The 23,443-nt window shown below is 36.3% G+C and overlaps 1 protein-coding gene across 5 annotated transcripts in view; it reads right to left on the bottom strand.

Annotated features, from left to right (window-relative positions):
- LOC107190395 (calcium-transporting ATPase sarcoplasmic/endoplasmic reticulum type) overlaps positions 1-23,443 on the bottom strand; it is a 64,717-nt gene that overhangs the window by 7,984 nt on the left and 33,290 nt on the right. For 3 of the 5 annotated variants that reach the window (XM_015579184.1, XM_015579185.1, XM_015579186.1), the window contains exons 3-13: positions 23,422-23,439; positions 11,419-11,501; positions 6,626-7,012; positions 5,082-5,569; positions 3,683-4,688; positions 3,390-3,610; positions 3,156-3,291; positions 2,927-3,079; positions 2,594-2,727; positions 2,383-2,500; positions 1,647-2,304 (exon numbers count right to left, since the gene is read on the bottom strand). In XM_015579184.1, the coding sequence (XP_015434670.1) occupies positions 2,113-2,304; positions 2,383-2,500; positions 2,594-2,727; positions 2,927-3,079; positions 3,156-3,291; positions 3,390-3,610; positions 3,683-4,688; positions 5,082-5,569; positions 6,626-7,012; positions 11,419-11,501; positions 23,422-23,439 (2,936 nt within the window). In that variant the 3' untranslated portion in view covers positions 1,647-2,112. Of the gene's footprint in view, positions 1-1,646; positions 2,305-2,382; positions 2,501-2,593; positions 2,728-2,926; positions 3,080-3,155; positions 3,292-3,389; positions 3,611-3,682; positions 4,689-5,081; positions 5,570-6,625; positions 7,013-11,418; positions 11,502-23,421; positions 23,440-23,443 lie in introns of those variants that run through there. The other 2 variants (XM_015579187.1, XM_015579188.1) reach the window with 1 other exon arrangement.

Below are 23,443 nucleotides of genomic sequence, written 5' to 3'. Positions count from 1 at the left end.
TTTTTTCTTAACTTACACACACGAGCCTTTGCAATCCGTACCCATAAATTAGTGGTATACAAATATATTGTGTGGTATCGATCGGTTTCACATGTAAATCACACACATAAGGGACACATAAAGACCAAGTGGATGCGATGAAAGTGCAAGATGTTAGAATAATTCTACTGTGCCCGTTAACAAGACAGGGTAAAAAATTCTTTCTTTTACCTTGCGTTTTTCCTGTAATTGAACCGTACCTCTAATCAAGTCGCATAAGTATCGAAGTGTACTTATTTCACTATTGAAGTGTATATCATCGAGGATATCGAACATAATTTACGGCACACAGAAGGATTTGCTAACTACTAATAGTGATTTGTTCTACGAGGTGAATTTTAGAGGATGTATTAACAATACGGTTGTGCATGCATTACTTCTACGGGAAGGAAGACATAACAGAGACAGGTTCAAAATGAGATCCATTAGTTCAAACTTCATGCATGCTTGTCTTGAAATTTCATCAACGGATCAGGCAGTTCCAGTTTTGACCTCTTGATTGAAACGGCTACTCTTGAGGCTGAGAATTAATTAATAGATGAACGTTTTTAATAAGCGACAACGAAAGCAGTTAGCGCAAATAAAGAATAAATTAATAAATTAGATTAGCAGAAAGATCTATGATAAGTAAACCAATGTATAATTAGTAAGCTTGTTAAGGTTTTCTCACGGGCGGGTTTATGATAGACACCTGGAAGACCGCTTCCGTTGGAAATAAGGAATTATCAAAGTCTGCCGCTCGCGCGTGTCTTATAGCGGTCCAACCGGGTGTCCACTATAGCAATTAACGTATCATAAACCCTGACGAACGGAGCACAATCAATGGCCTTACTAGATATGCAAGTGCTGGGCGTAAATTTTTGGCACACTGCATACCTCCCACTTACCCTTACTATAGGGTACGATATGCTGTAGAGAAATGTTTAGCCTTTCCAATGATGGACATATCGAAGCCACTGATTTACTAAATTCATCGCCAACCGTGACCGTCTTTCCATATTCGAGGAAGACATCGTAAAACATTATAAGACATAAAGTACAAAATCCAAACCGTTCCGAGTCGATCGGTTACCTTACTTGTTAAGATGGCGCAAAAAACCAGAACCTTCTTCTCAACCATCCACAGCATTTGTAACATGGACGAACGAAAAATAAAGTTAAATGCATATCCATTTGCTGATACGAATGAAAAATCGGTTACCGGTCTTGAACAATGTGCTAGAATTTTGAATCTTAACAGAGCATACCAATTCATTTAAACCCGGAAGATCAGCGGATCAACCACGGGTCGAAACAGAGCTGCTGTGTGTGTTAAAGTCAAGTGCCCAAGATTAGAACTTATGGAAAAATGTAAATTACCATGTTAAAGGACCCTGTTCTGTCGATGTATTAACTATCTTTTAGAATTTTGGTATTCTACGATAAAATGTAAAAGTTTAACGAATGTGATTCTACTAGACAAAAGATATACTAGCTTTCTCTTCTCAATGCCGCTAAGACATCGTCAGATTCTGCATTCACATACCGACAAGTACAACTATTTAGAGAATTGAAGGATTTATCAATAGCTATCCAAAAAATATGGCAGTCAAAATACATCGTGCTAAAAGGACATGCAAGTGTCATGCTAAAAAGGTTTCGTGTGTAACGTATAAGGTTAGAAAAAACATCAACGGGTGTTTTCTTGCAGAGGAAAGTTAATGTTTAAAAGGCACTCGTAGAAAATAATTCAACAATCACAATTCGTTTTGATTACGATGGGTCTCTTTATCACTCGGAGCCACTGAAATCCGTATGATTGTAGAGCGACGTCAGGGTACGGTGTGGTGTGGGCATGGTTGGCCTTGGTGGCAAATTTGTATGGTTGTACAAACACCATGCACAACAGTCAAACTGGTTAAAATCTCACTTAAACGCACTTCATTAATAACTTATCTCGACCTTCCCGGGCAACGGGGAAGAACTTTAGTTTAAATGCAACTGCAAGTCCGAGAACTCAATTGTAAATGTTTTCCATAGGAAAAACATCGTCTGTTGGACTAATATTGTTTCAATGACAAATGCTAGTTTGTTTCAAAAGACAATTAGTATAAAGAACACAGCCCACATTAGAACGATCCAATGCACTGTGTAAAGTGGACTCTCACCATCTGTAATCTTTCTGGCAATGAATTTCAGGGTTTCGTCGAGAAGTACCACTGGAATGGAGAACTTCATAACGGTAATCCATTCCTCGCCCGTTAAGGGAGTAACTTGGAATACAGTCTGAAACAGGCAAAAGTTAAGAAATGTTATTATACTATGACTATTTAACGACTAGAGGGTAAATAATGTTTAATATACCGAAAGGACATCGATGTAAAGGATGACAAAGTGGAGTGTGAAAGAAAGAGCCATAGAGGCAATGAGCCACATGTTAGACCAGGGCGGCATAGTGATGAGAGATTGATTCTCAGATAAACTGAAATGAAACAAAAATAAACAGTATAAATTATTGTTCTCGTATTTCCTCCAGTTCACGTATTTCCTGAGAGGTACGTTTATAACGTGTTACCTGTTCATAGCATTCAACATTTCGATGGTTACGAGTACAGACAGGGCCATCGTCATGGGATGAGGATCCGTGAAGATCTTGCAGTTGACGCCCTTGAATTCTTCGCCACCACCCAAACACGCCAGGTGATGAGTCTATTAGTTGAACATTCTAGGTTAAGTTTCTATTACCTAGCAACATTACGTAGTAAATGCGTCTTATTTGCATAGAGACATTTTCCGATCTTAATGTTTCATTACTCTTGTGACTCATACTGTACATAAATATGATATAATAAAGACGCCATAAATATTATTATTTAAGAAAACGATATAAATTTCAAATAATACGTACCAATTGATAGTAGTTCATTTGTGGGCCATTTGGACTGTACAAGAACCACCATGCAGCTGATCCAACAGTTGCAGCACCTACGTATCCGCCAATAGCCAGATAGCGGAAGAACAACCAGCCAGAAATAAGGGATTCATCGGCTTTACGGGGAGGCTGTAACATTATAAACAAAATTATGATTTTCTTTTCAGTGTTCGTAATTCTACACCTCACACACTGACAACATTACCTTGCTCATGATGTCCAAGTCAGGTGGATTGAAACCAAGAGCGGTAGCTGGAAGACCGTCAGTGACCAAGTTGACCCACAGAAGCTGCACAGGGATCAAGGCTTCGGGAAGACCAAGGGCGGCAGTCAAGAATATACTATAACAAATAAAAGAATTCCGTAAATTATACTGTAGAATTTTGATGATCCATTAGATATTAATTATTACAAAAAGAAAATTTCTGAATATACAAACCTCACGACTTCACCAATGTTGGAAGAGATAAGGTAACGGATGAATTGCTTCATGTTGTTGTAGATAGCACGGCCTTCCTCAACGGCTGCAACAATGGAAGAGAAGTTGTCGTCCGCCAACACCATCTCAGATGCGGATTTCGCCACTGCGGTTCCCGATCCCATAGCAATACCAATTTCAGCCTTCTTCAAAGCTGGGGCATCATTTACACCATCACCCGTCTATAACACAACAGAAAATAAATTCGTGTAACGCCAGATCTTTGCATACTCTCGATCAACAAACTAACTTACCATAGCTGAGATTTCGTTCATGCTCTGTAAGTACTCAACGATTTTAGATTTATGAGCCGGTTCTACACGAGAGAACAAACGAGCCCTAGCACAAGCTGCCTTCTGTTCCGACGTAGGAAGATCGTCGAATTCACGTCCGGAGTATGATTTTCCAGTTGTATCCTCATCTTTACCGAAGACACCAATTCGTCGACAGATAGACTCAGCAGTAGCCTTGTTGTCCCCAGTGATGACAATGACACGAATACCAGCAGCACGACACCTTGCAATGGAATCGAATACTTCTTTGCGAGGCGGGTCAAGCATACCAACAACGCCAATGAAAGTAAGATCTTTCTCGTATGTGTAGAATTTTGTGGAGTCACCGAGATCCATGTCGTCGGGTTTCATTGGATGATCGGCAGTGGCAAGAGCAAGGCATCGCAGTGTGTCTCGGCCAGTGCCGTATTGACGAGTCAAGTCCAAGATACGGTTCTTCAGAGTAGAAGTGAGGGGAACCTTGGTAGAGCCAACACGGGCATGCGTGCACCTATCCAAGACACCTTCGGGTGCGCCCTTAACGAACAGTTTCGGTCCGGTACCCAGTTTGGTTGGTTTAAGAGGGACACAATAGGACGACATGGATTTACGATCGCGGGAGAATTCCAATGTGAATTCTTTCTTCCATTTGGTCTCCATATCTTGTCGAACAACGATGGCCGTGTTACGTCTGTCCAGTCCACTTTTCGATACGCCGAACGGATTGACCTTCTCAGCGAGAACAATAAGGGCAGTCTCGGTCGCCTCGCCGACCTTTTCGAAAGCTTGCTTGAACTCGTTGAAATCAATGGCAGAATCGTTGCACATGACGCAAATCGTACTAATTTCGTGGAGAGTTTCGTAGTCCTCTCCCTTGATCTTCTTGCCCCTCAGGAAAACCTCGCCGATAGGCTCGTAGGTCGATCCGGTGATCTCAAATTCATGGAAGGAACTGTCGTTACCCTCGATTTTGTCGAAGATGAACATGCTGTAAGAGGATCATGGATATGTATATTACAGACACTCGGGCAATTCGAAATATTAACAACCAAAGTTTCATCACAAACGAGACATAAGAATAAACCTAACATCTTATGGGACTTGGTGTCCCACGAAAATCACGCTGGTTCTAGTGCACTCCACATAAGTTTCCGACTTCAAGAACTACGTTCGACACCGTGATGACGTACGGCGCACACACATACACCCGTGACTACATATAGTGATACATACATACATTATTGCCCCGGTTTCGCTAGCAAGGAATGGAATACTGAAATGGTACAGGGGTTTTTGACGCCCCCGAAGCATGGGACAAAAAATTTCATTGCATGTTAGGTCTATTCTTAATTCTCGTCTGTGGTGTCATATAATGACGTACCGGCTAACGGACATCTGGTTAGTGGTCAATGTACCAGTCTTGTCTGAACAGATGACGGACGTGCAACCAAGAGTTTCAACGGACGGCAACGATCGGACAATGGCGTTCTTCTTGGCCATACGACGGGTTCCCAAAGCCAAACAGGTCGTGATTACAGCTGGCAGACCTTCGGGGATAGCGGCCACGGCAAGAGCAACAGCAATCTTGAAGTAGTAGATAGCTCCCTTGATCCATGATCCACCGTGAGCTGGGTCGTTGAAGTGTCCAATGTTGATGGCCCAGACAGCAACGCAAATAACGGAAATGACTTTCGACAATTGCTCGCCGAACTCATCCAGTTTCTGTTGTAGCGGGGTCTTGATCTCCTCGGTCTCGGACATCTCGGTACGGATCTTACCAATGGCGGTGTTCAAGCCAGTTCCAATAACAACACCGCGGGCTTTGCCGGCGGCGACATTGGTACCAGAGAACAGAATATTCTTCTTGTCCTGAGGGAACGAATAAATTCACATTAATTATCGTAACATGAAGATCGGCTCTACTGGGGGGTCGCTACATCTGCAACATTTATACATGCTGACGGCACTTACTTAGACTAAATCAACTAATCAACACCAACATATTTATTTGAATTTTACTCGTTCAAAGTAGCCCTATACCCCTCCTATTTCTAATACATCTGTAGACTGTAGACTAACATTTTGATATTTCGTGTTCTTAAATTTTTGAAAGCTTCTGTAGCATATTGGCAAGATGTTTAAAGACAGACAGGTCAAAAAACATTGTCAGGAGTTTTGTTGAGAACATCACTCTCAACAACAATTCTTATCTCTTTACAGGCACAATGAATAATAGAAATTTTTTAATTTTCCTAAGTTGACGACACATTCTGTACGCAGGCCCTATCGCTTTTAATCGCTTTTAAAGTCACTGGGACACAGGTTGGTGTCAGGTTACTTGGTGTTGCTCCATTTTACTTTAAGTGATGGAATAATTGCAGTTAGGATCTACCCTAGCGTGAAGTAATTAGGTGACCTACTTCCCTAAACACTCATCAGAGATTTCAAAGTGAGCTGCATCTGGATGCACTACGGAGCAAAGGTTTCAATTTCTGTCTCAAGTATATTATTTATAATCTTATTTAAAGCATATACAGCCATCTACAAGAAGTAAAATTCCTTCTGTATCTAAATTATATTTCTTTTTAATAACATACGAACATAGACACTGCATACTGAGCTTAGAACTTCCTAAATAATATTCATTCAAAACCACAAATATTTTTATAAGCGAAATATGGGATTCCAATTCGTTTACCATTTCTTTTACAAGAACAACCTATATATGTGCCGGTGAATATGAAAGTGGTGTAAGTCAGGAATTGAAAACAAAAAATTGAATTTATCACTTGTTTGGTGTCACGTCGATTTAAATTACAATAATATGGAAGCATTTCGGTGAAATATTTAATTGACTTCTGTAACTTTAATAATCACCGCCGCATACAGATATAGGTTGACTGTGTTTCCCAAAATTATACCCACCTGATTGACAGCACGTGGATCGGGAATCGGGTCGGTATGCTTGATAACCGAGACCGATTCACCAGTCAGGATAGACTGATCGATCCTGAGGGTGGTGGAGTAGATCTTGGTGAGACGAATATCGGCCGGGATTTTGTCACCGACAGACACTTCGACCACGTCTCCGGGCACGATCTCCTTGGCTCGAATTCTTTGGACACCGGCCTTGTCCATTCGTAGAACTTTGCCCATCTCGGGCTCATACTCCTTCAACGCTTCGATCGCAGATTCAGCGTTACGTTCCTGCCACACGCCGACTACGGCGTTTGCGATAAGAATGAGCAAAATGACGAAGGGCTCGACGAAGGCCGTGAACGCATCTTCGTGCTCTTCAAATAAAGCTAATACCTGTAACAGGGCGTGCAATAAAGATTAAGTCGTTAGAATATACAGTGATTCTCGTGCATTGACACTTTTGCTGCCAGACGTCAACGATGTGTCGAAGGGCGATTTCGTCGTGTCGAAGACGATGTGTGGCGACGACATAAAAATTGAATGTTGAATATAATGAAAATAATGTAGGGGAAGGTTGCCGAATTTGGACCATCGCCTAGGTTGGACCACTACTGCAATTTGCCATGTGTAAGCAATTTGGGCCTTATGATAGAGAATATGTGTTGCTTATAGGTACTAAATTAGTGAACGCAATCACCACTATCATACACATATTGTCTATCATAAGGCTTAAATAGCTTGCACATGACAAGTTACAATAGTGCTCCAACTTAGGCGATGGTCCAAATTCAGAAAAGATAGGGACTTAATATAATAGCGTTTTAATGAAAGTCTGTTAGTAGTAATTTCAAACATTAATTTACTAATGACTTCTGCAGCTTGACATTCGAGGTATTACTTCTCAAAGAGGAGAGCGACTCGCAGCCACATCTATTGGGTGACTCCACTTGAGGATTTAATTTACGACCTTACCATGTCGGTTCTAGGACCTATACAACACATTGGTTCTTGTTGATCATTTGCGGAATAATACGACCATAAACCCTTAATGTTGGGAAACCCTCGCAAACTGGGTGTGCTCAAATCAAATTTTGACGTTCTTAAGGGGTTACATACCTTTGAGCTGTTAAGTAAGAGGGAAGATTGAAAATTTTGTTTGCATATGCAGAATTATTGTTTATTAAAAATTCTACATATACATCTCATTATATGTTATTTCCTCAGTAATTTATAAAAAATTGAGCTACGTATCTAGCAACAGAAGAAACTGGCTGCCATTGAAAAGCGTTTTACTCGAAATGCAGTTTTCAAAATCGGTACCAGAAATATTCTTAAAACTAAAATCTAATACTTGGCGAAGCAAATTTTTTAGTTGTGCATTCTTTTTTTTTAAGTAACAAAAGAGGTTGAAAATTCATGTCGGAAACTACAAGTGTAAGCTCAAACAGCTACCATTTTGTAAAATATTGATATTTTAAAAATCGGTTTCCGTAAGTCCTAATTCCTTTTAGCTACTTTAATATAAAATTTTAAAAAATTGTTTCAGACAAAAATCCACAGAGATAAATCTGGTACTGCAGATGATGTTTTAATAAAACTGAGTATAATTAAATGGCAGACATTTTCTTCTGTTAATACATATATAGCTCAATTTTTCAGAAATTACTAAGGACATATAACAAGATGTACATGTTGAATTTTTAATAAACAATAATTCTGCATATACAAAAAGTTTTATAATGTTCTCTCTTATTTAACAACTCAAAGGTATGTAATTCCTTAATATTTTCTCGTGTCTATTTCGTCTCGAAGGAAAAGTTTTTTCTCCACCACGTGAACTGGGAAAAACCAAGAGAATCTCTCTTCCTTCAGGGACCAACCAATTGCAACTCGTAATTAAGAAATGCCCTCCGCGAAACCTTCGCAAATCAAGATTCATCAATCAATCATTCGCAGAATTAAGATTCAAACGGTCGATATCTACGGAAGACTCGAATATTAGGAACAAAGAAATATACATTAAGTACTGTTCCATTGTTTTTTCAATAATGAAATTATCTTTGCCAGCATTGCAACAACTTTCGACTTTAAAAGCGAAAGATCGATGTCGCAACTAGGATGACATTCCATGGTGAACAGTGAATCCAATAATGGTCGAAACGAAAGTAAGTATTTTAGAAAATTTGAACAAAAGAATTTTGTATAAACGTTGAACAAAGGAATTTTCCTAAAACTTTCGGGGGATACAAGTGCCTGTATGAATGCTGAAGTAAGGTGTAAAAGTGATTCAGAACGAGTATGAAGAAACGGATTTACAGATTGTTTGAAAACTAATTATAAACAAAAACTTGTCATATGAGCATAAATTCTATTCCTAATACTTAAGTGGTCACTATACCTTAAAGTCCATATGAATAATGTATTGTATATGAATAATATCCTATATATGATTCATTGATTTGTCGGTGCATTACCCGCATTCAAGTTGAAAGAATAAATTTACGGTATTTACAATAAAAGTGAACTGTATAAAGACCGTATTTCATAGTGTTTTGTGTTGTTTCAATTACATAAAAAGGTCACATCGTATCAAGCTTGTAGTTTTACTGTGATAACAGAAAAATGAAGAAATCTTATAATTACGTAAGTATTAGAAACAAGATATATATTGTGGAAGAAATTTTTTCTAAACCTGTAATCTCAAAGTATGAATTGTTTTAAAAAACGAACGTCGTATAACGCGGACAATTCTGTTATTTGTGTCCCTAAAATGTACACAATCATTTTCTGTTCATTTCCTTTTACCTAATTTAGTGGACTAATAGCAACTTCTTACGAGAAAGAATTTTTATAAGGTTGTAATAAACCACGCGACGAAGCGTGAGAATTCTTGTCCTAGTTTTGGGTTAGTGCAAAAGTTCTGAGTGTTTCTTTTTAGCTCTAAAAGAGTAAACTAATAATAATTGTATTTATAATTTAATGAAACATATAATGATTCTTTTATAATATATTAATTTCAATTTGATTTTAAACTATACAACTCACTCAAACAAGTCAATATTTATTCGAAACAACGATTCACCGTGTTTCCACAAGACCAGAAAATCCATCAGAACTTTTGCACTGACCCAATACATTGGCCCAATACTGTACACATTTGACGTACCCCGACCCATAAAATGCACTGATAAAGTTTGATTGGCAGACTTAGAAACACCCAATATAATAGCGAAATACTATTTCTGCCTTCAATAAGTGTCTAAATAATATTTGTTGCCGGTCCATTAATCGCCAGAATACTGTTCACCAAATGGAATCTGATATTATATTCCGATCAAATATTATAGGACTTTATACAGAATAGTCTCTTTTGTGAATTGGTATATTACAACGATGGTCTCCTGCGACGAATTTTTTTACACGTGCGTAAAGATAATTTCATTAGCAAGGAGAAATCGATGCGCTATTTTTTTCACCTTTGAAACCAGATGTATTTATAATGAATGAGCCTTGAACCCTCGTAAACATAGTATGACTTTGACCAACTAATAATTACTTAGCTGCTCTCGAAGGAATAATGCGAGCGCTTCGATTTTATTATTTAACGTCTATCGCGTCACATCTAAAAATAACGACGGTCATCGACGGGACATGTTCAAACATTCGTGTATTTGCAACAAATGCGAACGTTCCAACGGCTATCCCGATCGGTGTTCAATACTGTCCCCACAGTGAGCTGGAACCCCGAAAAAGTGGTCAAAAGTCGAAATTTCATCGGATATTTACGAAACTTGGCAACCGATGGTTTTTGTAAGTCGCTGATAACGAATCTGACACGGAAAATTCAAATTTCAAGATGGCAGATTCAAAAGAATAGTCTGAAATACGACTTTTTGTGGCCAAAATTTAAAAAACGTTCATATGGATTTTTTTTTTCACTAAAAATATGTTTTATGTAACTAATACAGCTAAAATACGATAAATAACATAAACAAATAAAGAATTTTATATATATATATAATTAAAATAAAAATATAAATTATTAAAATTCGTTTGATTCTAATATTATGTTATTTAAATGTTTTAATATAGAACAAATTTCTGACTCAGTCCGCTTCTTCCAAATCGCTCTTCAAGCAGCTATGCAGCTACACGCGTCCAGGCCGCCAAAAAACGTGGAGCAGCTACTTATTAATATCCGAACTGAGTTACAGATTGCAGTAGATTGCACTATAGATATCACCTATAGAACAGTATAATAAAATAAAAACTGTATTTTGATGTCATAGAATGAATAATTAAAACAATTAGTTTTACTTAAAAATTCATGATTTTGTCTTCAGAACGCTATATCTAACCACAGAATCATCTGAAAGGAGAAATATGTGTGGATTTTTAAGCTTTAGAGGGTGTCAATTCATAGAAAGAAATAGTTTTTCAAAATATTACACTTGAAAAATTGACTTTTGGCCATTTTTCGGCGTTCCAGCCAACTGTGCCCCCCCCCCCCCAATTACGTAAGTGAACGACGAGCAGACAGTAATTGTTATCGCAATCGTGAAACTTTCGTCACCGTTCCGCGCGTTTCACGAGATAAAGAACCGTCAAATCTTTAAGAATCGATCGAATCTATCCTACTGGTTTGTGTGGAAATAATAATCAGACTCGAGTGTCAGTCACGAATGTCACAGCTACTGACGTCGAACAGAGCTCGCGATAATCAACGAAACCTGCGTAATTTGTCATGTTTAAATTGTAGTTTGTAATAGTATAGGAATATATTGATTGAATATACGTACAAAAGAAATAATAGCGGCTAATAGAAGAATCTTAACTAGAAGGTCGTCGAATTGTTCCAGGACAAGTTGCCATATGGATTTTCCTGAAATCAGAGAAGAATTCGAATTAAATTTCGTAAAAGTGTTTCGCCAATAAAAATGTACAAAGTGTGTTAAGATTGGTGAAAATTTCGGTTATGAATAGACCTCGAACAAACTTCCCATTTTCGTGGACTGTGTTACAAACAGGAAAATCAAAGAAACATTTATTTTATTTAGCAAATAATAATACGTTTAATACTAGAACATCTGGCCAGATCAGTACTATACGTTCGTGATTTAATGTTCACATATACACGGTGTCCTAAAAAGATGGGACACCCTGTATACATATCTACAGCAATCCAGACACCTGATTCAGGATACGAATCCTAGAGGAAAAGTTCATTTTCCTTAGTTCTCTTCCTGCATTAAATATTTCTTTTTATCGATCCTTTTCATCTCGTTGATTAAATTAACTTGAGGTAAATTTTATAATATTCAACTTAGTATACATATTTTTTAAATGCATGACACTCTACGTCCGGAAAAGTTTGTAATTCAAATCGATAAGAAGTTGATAATAAATAAGGAAAAAATTATATAAATGTAAGTTCAAAAAACCTACGTATTTTTAAAGCTTCAAGCTAAATCATAGTATATTAGTTAACGTTATATAGTACCACTCATAGAATTCATATTCAAAATTTTAACCAATCTTTTTAGTACGTACGCACTCTTTCTGATTAAAAAAAAACGATCGACACAATAACATTGTCGAAAAGATTTTATCGTAATTGAACTTAGCAGATACCATTTGCAAACGCAGCATCAACTCTTATACATATCAAGCATGTTGTAATTGACAATGTCTTTAGAACCTTGTTTATATAATTTCAGGAAAAAGTGTTTAAGGTGATGTAACAAATTAGCATTGTTTTCTCTGTATTTTTTCGATTGAATATCTTTGAGGAAAGTATTCAATTCACAAATAGAATCCGATGTTATCAATGATCAGACGGATCGCTGATGTTCATAACAAGACACTTATCGATCGTATCACCTCGAGATATCTATAACAAAGACTTAACATACTTAACAATTTCATTTGCGATCGGCAACAATAAATCTGTAATTACATCTTCGTAGAAAAGTGTATCCGAAGGCATTGACAATCTGTCGGGAAAATAAAATATCGTCATCCGAAATAATCATTCCTATGATCCAGATCAATGTCAGAAAGATTACATCTTACTAAAACCGACGAAAATTTCCGACACACTTAATCATTAAATCCACAATCATATCTTTTTAAGCTGTTGCATAGTAAATGTGTTATTTGAACTGTAGAGTTTCAACAATCGTAATATTTATCTCGAAAGGAGATTTTTAATCGGAATACTATCGACTTGAAGCGACACATACTCTTGCCTGCAAGTCACAAAGCTTCTTGGTTCCATGTTTAACGATTTCAAGACGGACGAAATGAATGGCTTTAAAAAACGACATTCGTTATGCAGTAACAATTACTACCACTGTCCAATTAACAGTTAACAAACAAAATGATAAAACATAAAAATTACAGAGAAGAAAGAAGAAACACGATGTAACTGTTAAAATAGCGTAACTACATAATAAATAAAAGTTAACCACTGCTCGTTATTTTCATAACTTTATTCTTAGAATTTTAATTGTAGATGTTTAATTTATAAGGAATAAAAACTTATGTACAAAATTACATAATAGAATGAAAGTCAGAAATTAACTTCCTTAGATTTTTCTTGTTCTAAAATAGATAACTGACAGTAAAACTACCGATGATTAATGCATGTATACTGACTTCTACCTAAGCGAGATTGTAATGCAACTTATACATAAAATCTCAGAAAATTTAGAACTTCTAAATTAGTCATTTACCTGCTTCGATAGTTTTAATATTGTTTTGTGTTTCAACGACTGACCGACAATTTTTTTGCCAACAACTTATACTATATTAATAATATTCTTCGTTATTCTTTAAGATCTACGCCATTTTTATTAAGCAAAATAGAGGTAAGACACACTGAAGTTAAAATAAACTGACATTTTATTAAAAGTATGGCGAATTACTTGTCTGTACACCTAACAAATATATTGTTGAATTTCAGACATTTCTCAACTAATATTGTATAAGTATGTAAAAAGAAAAAAGAAAAAGAAAAAATGACGGATCTAGGAGTAATCGGGGGCAGGCGATGGCGTCCTTGATAGCAAGTGCCTTTTGCCAGCATGCGATTGACGTCACATCGTTCCAACATGCACTACGGTCGACGATTTCATTAGTTGTAATCTACGATGGCGACCAGAGACGAGTGAAAATCCGATTGCTGGCCAATTATAGGAACACGTTTTACCCATGCCAATCTTTTCCTCGCTTTTGGTCATCCACCTAGACAGGTGGAATTTTGTGACTGATTTTCCATAGCCTCCTCATTATCATTATCGACCTTTGTAATACAAATTTCTTACAAGAAGATAGCCAAAAACAATCTTCCTTACCTTCTATACTTTCGTGTGGTAAACTATTCAATTTTATTTCGATTATTTTAATCAATTTTTAATTAGATGGCTTCTATAGGATACTACTGTAACAAATTTAAAAAGGTGCAGATCAAAAGCAGGATATAAACTTTTTTTTGGAACATTAAATATTTCATAAACTAATGGCCATATGCAGCTGACACAAATATCATTAGCTTGAGAATTCCAAGCTCTATCACCGTGCTAAACCTTATTAAAAAGTCAGCGCTACACCTGGGGGCCTCTCCTTGTCAGTGCCGAGAAGCCTTCGAACATTCAGCGAGCATTTACTGTATACAGATTGTACATATACTTCATTACGCGATTTTTTTTTACATATTCTTAAAGTTTTATTTTGCACTATACATACAGGAATCGAGTTCTTTTCGACTATAAAAATTACAAAAACTTCGCAGTATTCATAAATTTTCGTATTTATACCTTCTTTTTAATTGACTAATTCGCGATACTTGTATCTTCTACGAATTCTTTCACCGTGTTAAAAAGAAGATGAACACCTTCTTAATATTAAAACTACCAAACAAGTCAAAATTACTTGTCAGTACACTCCTATAACGATATTAAAATGTTATAGCAAATACATGAAATGAAAGTGAAGGAATTAGTTACTTTGTAAATTTTGAAATGTTTATCATGTTCATCGACCGATTGAAACAGATATGCGTTTATCATCGATAATTCTAGTGTTAAACTTCAATAAAGCTTTTTGAAGTTCGTAGTTTACTAAGTGATCCAGGGATACATATATCGCGAATTGGCCTCGGAAAACCAAATTAATGGTCGTCAAAATCGCACCAACAATACATGATTTCGTGTCGTCATGTCGTCACTACCTTTCGATTGCCTTTGTCCGAGTATCAGTTTCATCGCCGTATTTGTTCGCACAATACGGATATTGTCGCTCGATCAATGACGTTCGGATATGTAATGAGCAATAGCCCCGAGGACTGCGGCTACCGGTTTTGTGAGCGTCGGTGTCATTACATTATAAAACAAATCTCATTAATACGACCTTGATTATTTCCAGAAGCTATCTTACAAGTGTGAAATTAACGATAGTCTATAGAAAGTCTACGATTGTGTAAAGTGAAAAATAAGAATTTTTGTTATAGTGTTCTCAGCTTAAGAATTTCCTATTATGTATGTAACTAGTTAAAAAAAATTTAATTATACCAAAATTATTACAATTATTTTACCATAATTATTCAAATTTAATTACTAATTAACTTTGCAATTTTTTAAACATTTTCATAAAAATCTACAGAATTTCGATTTCGTTTTATCATAAATAATCATTCCCTTGTTAATGCTATAATTGATGGACAAGATGTGGCGAACTTGTAAAATTAGACTATTGTAAAATTACCCTTGTAAGTGGTAACCAGATCACAGTTTAATTTTTATTTTTTCCCTCTCCTATGTCCATTTCGCCAAAACTACATCGCAACATCAGTTTCTTTTTATTATTAAAGCACATTAATACATTTTGATGTCTCGCTTAATAAACTGTCGTTTTATATTGTGACAGTCTAATGATAATGAAATCGTATTATCTTCTTGATCAATTTGATACTGTCAATAAACGTTTAATAAAGCTTGATGCATCCATTATTGATATCATCTCGCTCCGACTAAAGGAATGACGAAATAAGACTCGTTCACCCTTCAAATTCCTGATTAACCGTTAAGGGAAAGGTGGATTTCAATATATATTTTATATATTCTTCGAATATCGTACTTGTTGTTCCTACTATGCTTTCAGTTAATTTCAGGGTTAATTTAACTCGAAATACGGCAAATGTAAACTTTTCCGGTTCAGAAGTTTGGAAATTAAAAATAGAAAATTATTTTTTATTCAAAATCTTATAAACGTAACATAGATCTTTGTGTGAATTTATTTCCTGTGATTGAGTTTTTAAATCGGAATATAAAGAAAAATGTTAACAGTTGAACATGAATAAACTTTCACGATCGATTCGTGTGCCACTCTGATTAATTACGACGTTTCCACTCACATTACTGCAATTCATCGCCTTCTGAACAGGAGAATATCGGAAATGGTTTTTATTTCCTTTTATCGCGTAAAAATAACATTTTTCAATGTCAATGATTATAAATTCAAAGTGAGTGAAGCTTATGTACAGGAATGATTAATTTTTCAGAATGGAAACTCCTTTACATTTTAAACGTTCTTCTTTACAATTGATATTTTATTGGGAAATTAATAGAGATTGTCAGGTGAGCGCTACTACTGCAGAAGTGAATCTTCACTATAAACACGACAACCACAAATGAACTCTAACACATTCAAATATGTAAAATAAAATTTCATCATTCTATAGTAATGAAATAGAAGCCTTATTCAGAATTAATTAACCTTTTATTGAATTTTGCCCGATGACGACAATGGTATCATCAGCTAGTCAAACGTGACGTCCAATGGCGATAAAAGTCGTCATAGATCAGTATCGCACTTGCGCTCTGATTGCTCGGGGTTTTTCATTAATATCTCGTTAACAAGGTGTCGGAGAATTTTTTCGCTAAGAAAAAAGTTGTTTCAAATCACCTCAGGAATCGCCCCTCTCACGGACTTACGCCTATTTTGGGACACCCTGTATATCAGTCTCATAATTTCGAAATAACGATTTAAGGGTCAGGGCGTTAGAGAGTTAAGCTCGATTTCTACGTTGATGCGTTATATAGAGCTGTTAAAAACTTAGATCAATTTAACCCAGGCATCGCCCTGTTAGGGTTACTCAGAGCATACAACACGTGCAATCGAGAAGACCTTTATTTCACTGTTACAACCTAGTATTCTGAAAGCTCAAACGTTCCAATACCTTCAATTGACAAGTAGATAAGTGGCATACTATTTCCATAACAAGAACAAAAAATGTAATACATATTCATTTAATTATTAAAACTGTTACAGAGTAGTTATCAAATTATACATCTCTGAAACGAGTCGTCTGTAGTTAAGGGTTAAATTGCAGCTATGGCCTTGGCAGTGCAACAGTTGCGGGGGATGAAAACCGCGAGCACGTGGAATGGGTTCGATCTTCCCTTGGAGGTCCGGCTAAAAGGCGACGCGGGACGCTTTATGGTTACGGGTGCATCAAGCGTAATACCGACGCAATTACTCGCAAATCGAATGGCACGCTACGCTTACGATCGTGCAACAGACCTGGCCGACACGTTCACAGTTACACCGATCCCACTACTCCTCTCCAACACGTGCACGCGAAACTGCAATGCAACGAGGCCTGGGTATGCGCTCGAAGGCTGGCCTGCTTTGATAACGCGACGCCTTCCATCATCGACAACGTCTGCAAGTGGCTTCACCTCCCCCGCGACGTCAGTTGCCGATTTAACGTTTCACGTTTCGGTCTAAGTGTCCGATATTAACGCGTTCCGACGTGGCCGGAATCGCATTTTCAAAGACGCCCCCTCTCCACAAACGGTCGCGGCCATCGCTTTCAGCTTTGATCGGTTGCGTCTCTGACGTCACGCGACTCCGGAAGCACCGAGCGTGTAAATTTCGCGATCCCGTGGCTGTTGCAATAACCAAGCGTGATGATTCAGCGTACACTTACAGTCCGTGAGAAAAAGATAGGTATATCCACTAACTTTTATTCATCCCACGATTCTCAACCCTTGTGTGGACAACCGAAATTTTCACGGTTATTAAGCAATCGGAATAGCCCCCTTCTGACAGACTAGATAAACATAGATACTTTTACTTTCATACTTTTCCGAAACTCTTAGTTTTCCCTACCTATAATATCCTAAGTGCTGTTTTTGATAGCTACGCGCTGCGATTAGTAGCCAACCCTACCGCTGGTTGGCAGACTCGCGCTGTGATTGGGCGGGGTTTTTCGTTAATATCTCGTTAAGCCTAGGAAAACATTTTTGCTAAGGAAAAATTTGTTTCTAATAGCCTCATATGTGTCCCATTTCTGGGACCTGCAACATTTTTGTTACACCCTGTAGGAGAATCATAATACGACCTAAGCGCATGCAGCTTACAGTTATCCAGAAATCCACGTTCGCAGAGTTTGACAACAATAAAACAATTGCGGTAGACGCCACTTTGCAATGAGACAAATGTTCTTATGGTTATTAACAGTGTTTCCAAGTAGTCGCTGTCGAATTATTTATCTACGAGACGAGTCGTCTATAGTTAAGGATTGATCACTACAGAGTTCTTCTTGTTTCTATACTTGTATTTAAGGCCATAATTGTTGTATTATTTAACAGAAATAATTCACGTTTAGGTATTATTGTCTAAAAGGGGCTTCATCTAAACATGAATTTTGTTTAACGCGACAAACAGAATGGCTCGTTCGAAATAATTAAACAAATATTCATATTAAAGCTTCATCACTTTTATTTTAAGATTTTGCATATTTACCATTAATTGAACAATTAGATGTGGAAGGCTGTCCATATAATGAAAAGCCATCTGGTCCAACCAGGTTAAATTTTATTCATATTAGTACTATGATTTAAGGCAAGAGGAACGAATTTTATCAAACGGACAAATTGATGGCGGATCAGTTATTGTGTTGGCAGTGGTAGGTTACGAAGGAAAACGTGACAGTGTATTTTTAAACAAAAAAAAAAACGCTGTAATGTATAGAAACATACTCGCTGTGGTTAAACCACAATTTCTTGAAATGTCTAGAACTGAGGACTTTACATGTAAGCAAGACAATGCAGCTGTACATATCGCTCGTATAGTGGGACAATGGTTTAAAGATCATAAAATGAGAAAATTGTAGTAGCCAGCTCGTTCGTATGACATGAATGTAATAGATAACATAGGGGATTTCTTGTACAATCTATAAAAGTAATGGACAATTTTCAACAATAGACGAACTGAAAATTTCAATTCAGGAATGTTGGCGAAACATTCATCTAAATATTATTAAAAAATTATATGACAGCATTAAGTTCAGTCATGGTTTACATGATGTTTTTTTATAGACCATAAAACCTGAAGATAAATTACTTCTGTTAAATAATATGACAATCATCGCCTTAAATACAACTATAGAAACAAAAAACTTTATGATAATTAAGAAGCGTGAGGTAAATAAAAGTTAGTGTACCTATCATTTTGTCGCGGAATGTGTGAACAAAAATTTCGAATTCACTTTTATTCTATAAGTTTGTGTTTTCTTCCACCCTCGATTATATTCTCTCCATTTTGATTCACTCAGGCGTGAGATAATTGGGTGCCCTACTTCTCGAGACACTTGGTAATGGTTCGGAATAGGTATTTATACTGAAGAGAAACGCTTTTAAGGTCTACGTTTAAGGCTTACGTTGTCACGTGAATTTCTGTACTTATTTACTATGCGTTTTATTGTTGTCAGGTTCCGCGGACAGTTTTGTCGATCTATCGGATTATACACTTCTCACTAAAAGACCTTCCATACTGCCACTATTAAGCGCTATTTGCCGATGGACTTGTTTTGCCCAGTTTTAACCCCCGTGCACTGTTCAATAAATAATTGCATTCCAGTTCCTTGAAATAAACTGGGCCTATATTGAACTAGAATTAACGAAATACATGTGCCTTTTGCTCAATTGTAATATGTATATGTAAACTATCGGTGTTAAGTTAATTTATGAAGTTCGTTAATAAATAATATGATTACTTATATACGATAAATTGATCCGAACAGTGAACAAGGAGCAAGACGATTTGCAGTATAAAAATTAATTAAGTATTGAATATGGCAGAGGAAGCTCGTTAAAAAAATTCTATATTCGAAAAAGAAATTTGAAAACAGAAAAATCATCTAAAAGCATGTTAAGAAGCTTTTAACCGAAATGATGGAAAATTTATGCAAATAGCACAATGAAATTATCTGTAAAATATAGAAAAATTGTAAAAAGAAGTGGAAGATAATAACATGCAAATTGATAACTATACATTTTTACAAACAACCCAGTAATTCAACGATTAAATTTATTTTATATTGAAAATTCGTTCGCTTCATTGCGTCAAAAGACACAAGATAGTTCCACGGATCTGTTACTCGTGTTCACTTTGGTTTCTTTTTAGGCTTAATCAAAATTTCCTTTAGTGCAAACTCTTATTAGTAGGCCGTGGATATTTATGCAAATATACACTTTCATGGGCTAATTACCCCCTCGAGTGGGGAGAGCACATCTATCTCCCGCTTATACTTTTGTACACAATTTGACGTCGTAAAAATATCCGTCATGTCACTTTATTTTAGTAATATTATAAGAAAAAATACTCTTTTTTCACAAATTCCTCGCTTAAGGGATTAATGAAAACTGGAATCAGGCACGAAATTTTTTTACTCCCTTAAGGCTTATATTGTGATCTAAATTGACTAAAACTCTCGTTACATTATATCGAGTTTTAGACAATCGTGAGTGCTATAAATGCATAAAATCCGCAGTATAGTTAATAGTATTAATTTGGGTCGGCGAAAAGAATGCCATTTGCCGTAGTTTACCTCTAAAAATAATTGCACAGCCAAGTGGTCGATCGAGCTTCTTGAAAGCTACCCGAACCACCGACTACGTACAAGTGCGTCTATTTTTAAGGGAGCAAAAGGTACGCGGGATTATACGTTAACTACGTAAACAACGCAACGGGAGAAGCCTCGATCTTACATGATCTGATACCTTTAGGAGAACCTATGACTGCCACAGATTAGGCATTGGAACGGTTCACTCGTTCCCTGTGTGTGTCGTCGTCGTCTGGCTGACAATTAACGGCAAAGCCCATTTGTTCGTCGAACAATTTCATACGGGCCGTTCATGGTTTTAGTACATCGACATGGTCGCGACATTTTTGTTTCGATTCGGTTGGTTTAACAAGCGAAAAGGATTACTATTGACCGAACGTAGAAAGCGTAATTTGATACAGTCTGTTTCACAAAAAGGTTGGAACGATATCTGGAAAAATAAGTGATATTTTTTCAAAAATTCAAATACGGGCTTACAGTACATCTAAAACATTACGATAATTAAGACTCGTGTTCAACGTTATTGTTTTAACGTAAATCGTTATTAAGAAGACGTGTCATTAAGAATCTCTCAGTTCGGTTTCGTCTGTCATTGTAAACACTCGAATTTCAAAATGAGTGCAGTGTACGCCAAACGGTTGGGAGCAGTGTTTCTTTGCACATATTCTAAAGGACCAGAATTTATCTTCTCAACGGCAGCTCGTTACATGGAAAAGTTAAACAAGTTCGTAAGGAAGTGAGTGAAACGGTATATGGGGTTTTTAGGGTTGCAAAAAGTGTTGATAATTTTGAAAAAAGAGGGAATATGCGTATGGCAAGTGATAGAGGACAAAATCATTTAAAAAAATTTTAATTTTTTAAAAGAAAAAGGTTTATTGAAATCTACTAAAGAGTGGTTTGGTGAAGATCATTCATCTTGGGTGTTACAAGAAATCAATGATATAAATCTAAAACTGTATTCAAACAGTAAACTAACCTTCGCAATCACCAGACGCTAATCCGATTGAAAATGTTTGGAGCATCATCAATCTTAAGGACATTCCCTGAAGGGTACGCAGAAAACTTGAGCAAAAAAGCATTAGAGGCTATACTTGAAAATAAAGGCGATTATGCATTATATTAGGTAATTGCGTCCTAGTGTTTTATATAAGCCTGTTTTTGAATTTTTTAAAAATATCAATTATTTTTCCAGATATCGTTCCAACGCTTTTGTGAAACAGACTGTACATACAATACCACTCAGAAGTATTCAAACAACTGGTTTGGTTTCGAAAAACACAAACACCTTTCAAGTCATTATACTACAGGTCGTTTTTTTCTCCTTGATGATATTCTACACACGATTCTCCGATATCTTTAGTTTATTTGCAATATCATCGATCGAATAGCCTTCACCACGAAGAACGCACACTGCAAAACGTTTTTCAATTGAAATCACTGCAACTTTCTACATTCTCAGCATAGTAGAGCGAATGCTGTTTTGCCAGGGGACGAACAAGAAATGATTTAAAAAAGCAGGTGAATTTCGTATTTGTAAGACACATGCTAGAGACATTTGCTAAAGAAACCATAAAATGGTTTTATGGAAAAGCATGTGTATGTTTCCCTGTATCTATTTTGATTTTATATTCCATTTTCTTATGTCCATTTAAATTCTTTTTACGTTTGTATATATTGTTATCATTTTATTGTTATTGTTATCACTTTTCAAACCAAGAAAGCGTTCCAAGTCGGTGATGGATTGCTGCAAACAACCATCAACCTCAACAGATGCTTGACGTTCCACTTTCCATGTTGTAATACAAAACTCATTTCTTCTTAAACTATTTTAAGGTATCCCACTCATTTTCATTCTCAATGCACTTGGATCGGAGTGAGCCTGATCCGACAACAGCTGGCAACTTCTGGAATGTCTGGACTATTTGTTTTCATTGTAACCTTAATATTATTTTTGTTAACAGTGTATTGAATCAGAAATAAGTTCCGCCATCGTAAGTAAAGAATTAACGCCTATGTAGTACTGATACTGTTTCTTGAATTTCTTATTTCTTGAGCAGAACGTGAGATAGTTCATTCAAACGCGTGGTATATTAAACTTACAGAGAAATTTATCATTCAAGGTAGGCTTTAACAAATTTTTCACGTCCTTGCAGAAACTGTGCTATATTTATGACATTATCATAAAAATACTCGTATTTTTTACGTAATTCATTGAATAGGACATTAATTTCTCGAAGATATTTGTACATACTACTTTGCTATTCAATTATTTCTTGGCTACTTAAGTGTCATTACTAAAAGCTTTACCGTGTTTTTTTGCGAACTAGAACTTAAAAATTTCAAAATTATATGCATTCAGAGGCCGTAACTGTATTCAATTCTCATCTATACATAGATCATTTAACTAATCTCAAGACACTTTCAAACAATTTCATTGTTGAAATAAATAGAGCCTCATTAACAAGAAAGTGCTTTAAAGCGTTCTATTATATAACTGAACAAATTTCTTTTTCACAGGACAATTTCTAAAAATGAGAACAACGGTCTGATTAAATAGAAATAAAGTCTCTGTTAATCTTCGTTGGATTCTCACAGGCTATCGATAAGTTTCATTCATAAAACTACTGTCCAATGTATCAATCAGTGAACATAACAGCCCACACAGAACTATCACGTTGCTAATTATAGATATTCTCATGGATAACTGGTGAAAGTGGCTAAACGCGTACGACCCATTCAAATCGAAAGATCGAAAGCGATTTAGTGTCACGAACCATTGATGCAAAGAATATTAAGTAAAAAAAGAGATCGTAGATCAATGCCAATTTGTTGCTGGAATAGCTTACCGTGTCGATCGTTTAAAGAAAGAAATTTGCTTGACGATAGAACTTACCCTCCTCGGCTGGCAACTCTGG

This window comes from Dufourea novaeangliae, unplaced genomic scaffold (genome assembly GCF_001272555.1).
Source record: "Dufourea novaeangliae isolate 0120121106 unplaced genomic scaffold, ASM127255v1 scaffold177, whole genome shotgun sequence".
NCBI lineage: Eukaryota > Metazoa > Arthropoda > Insecta > Hymenoptera > Halictidae > Dufourea > Dufourea novaeangliae.
This window is presented reverse-complemented; position numbering and strand designations above follow the sequence as displayed.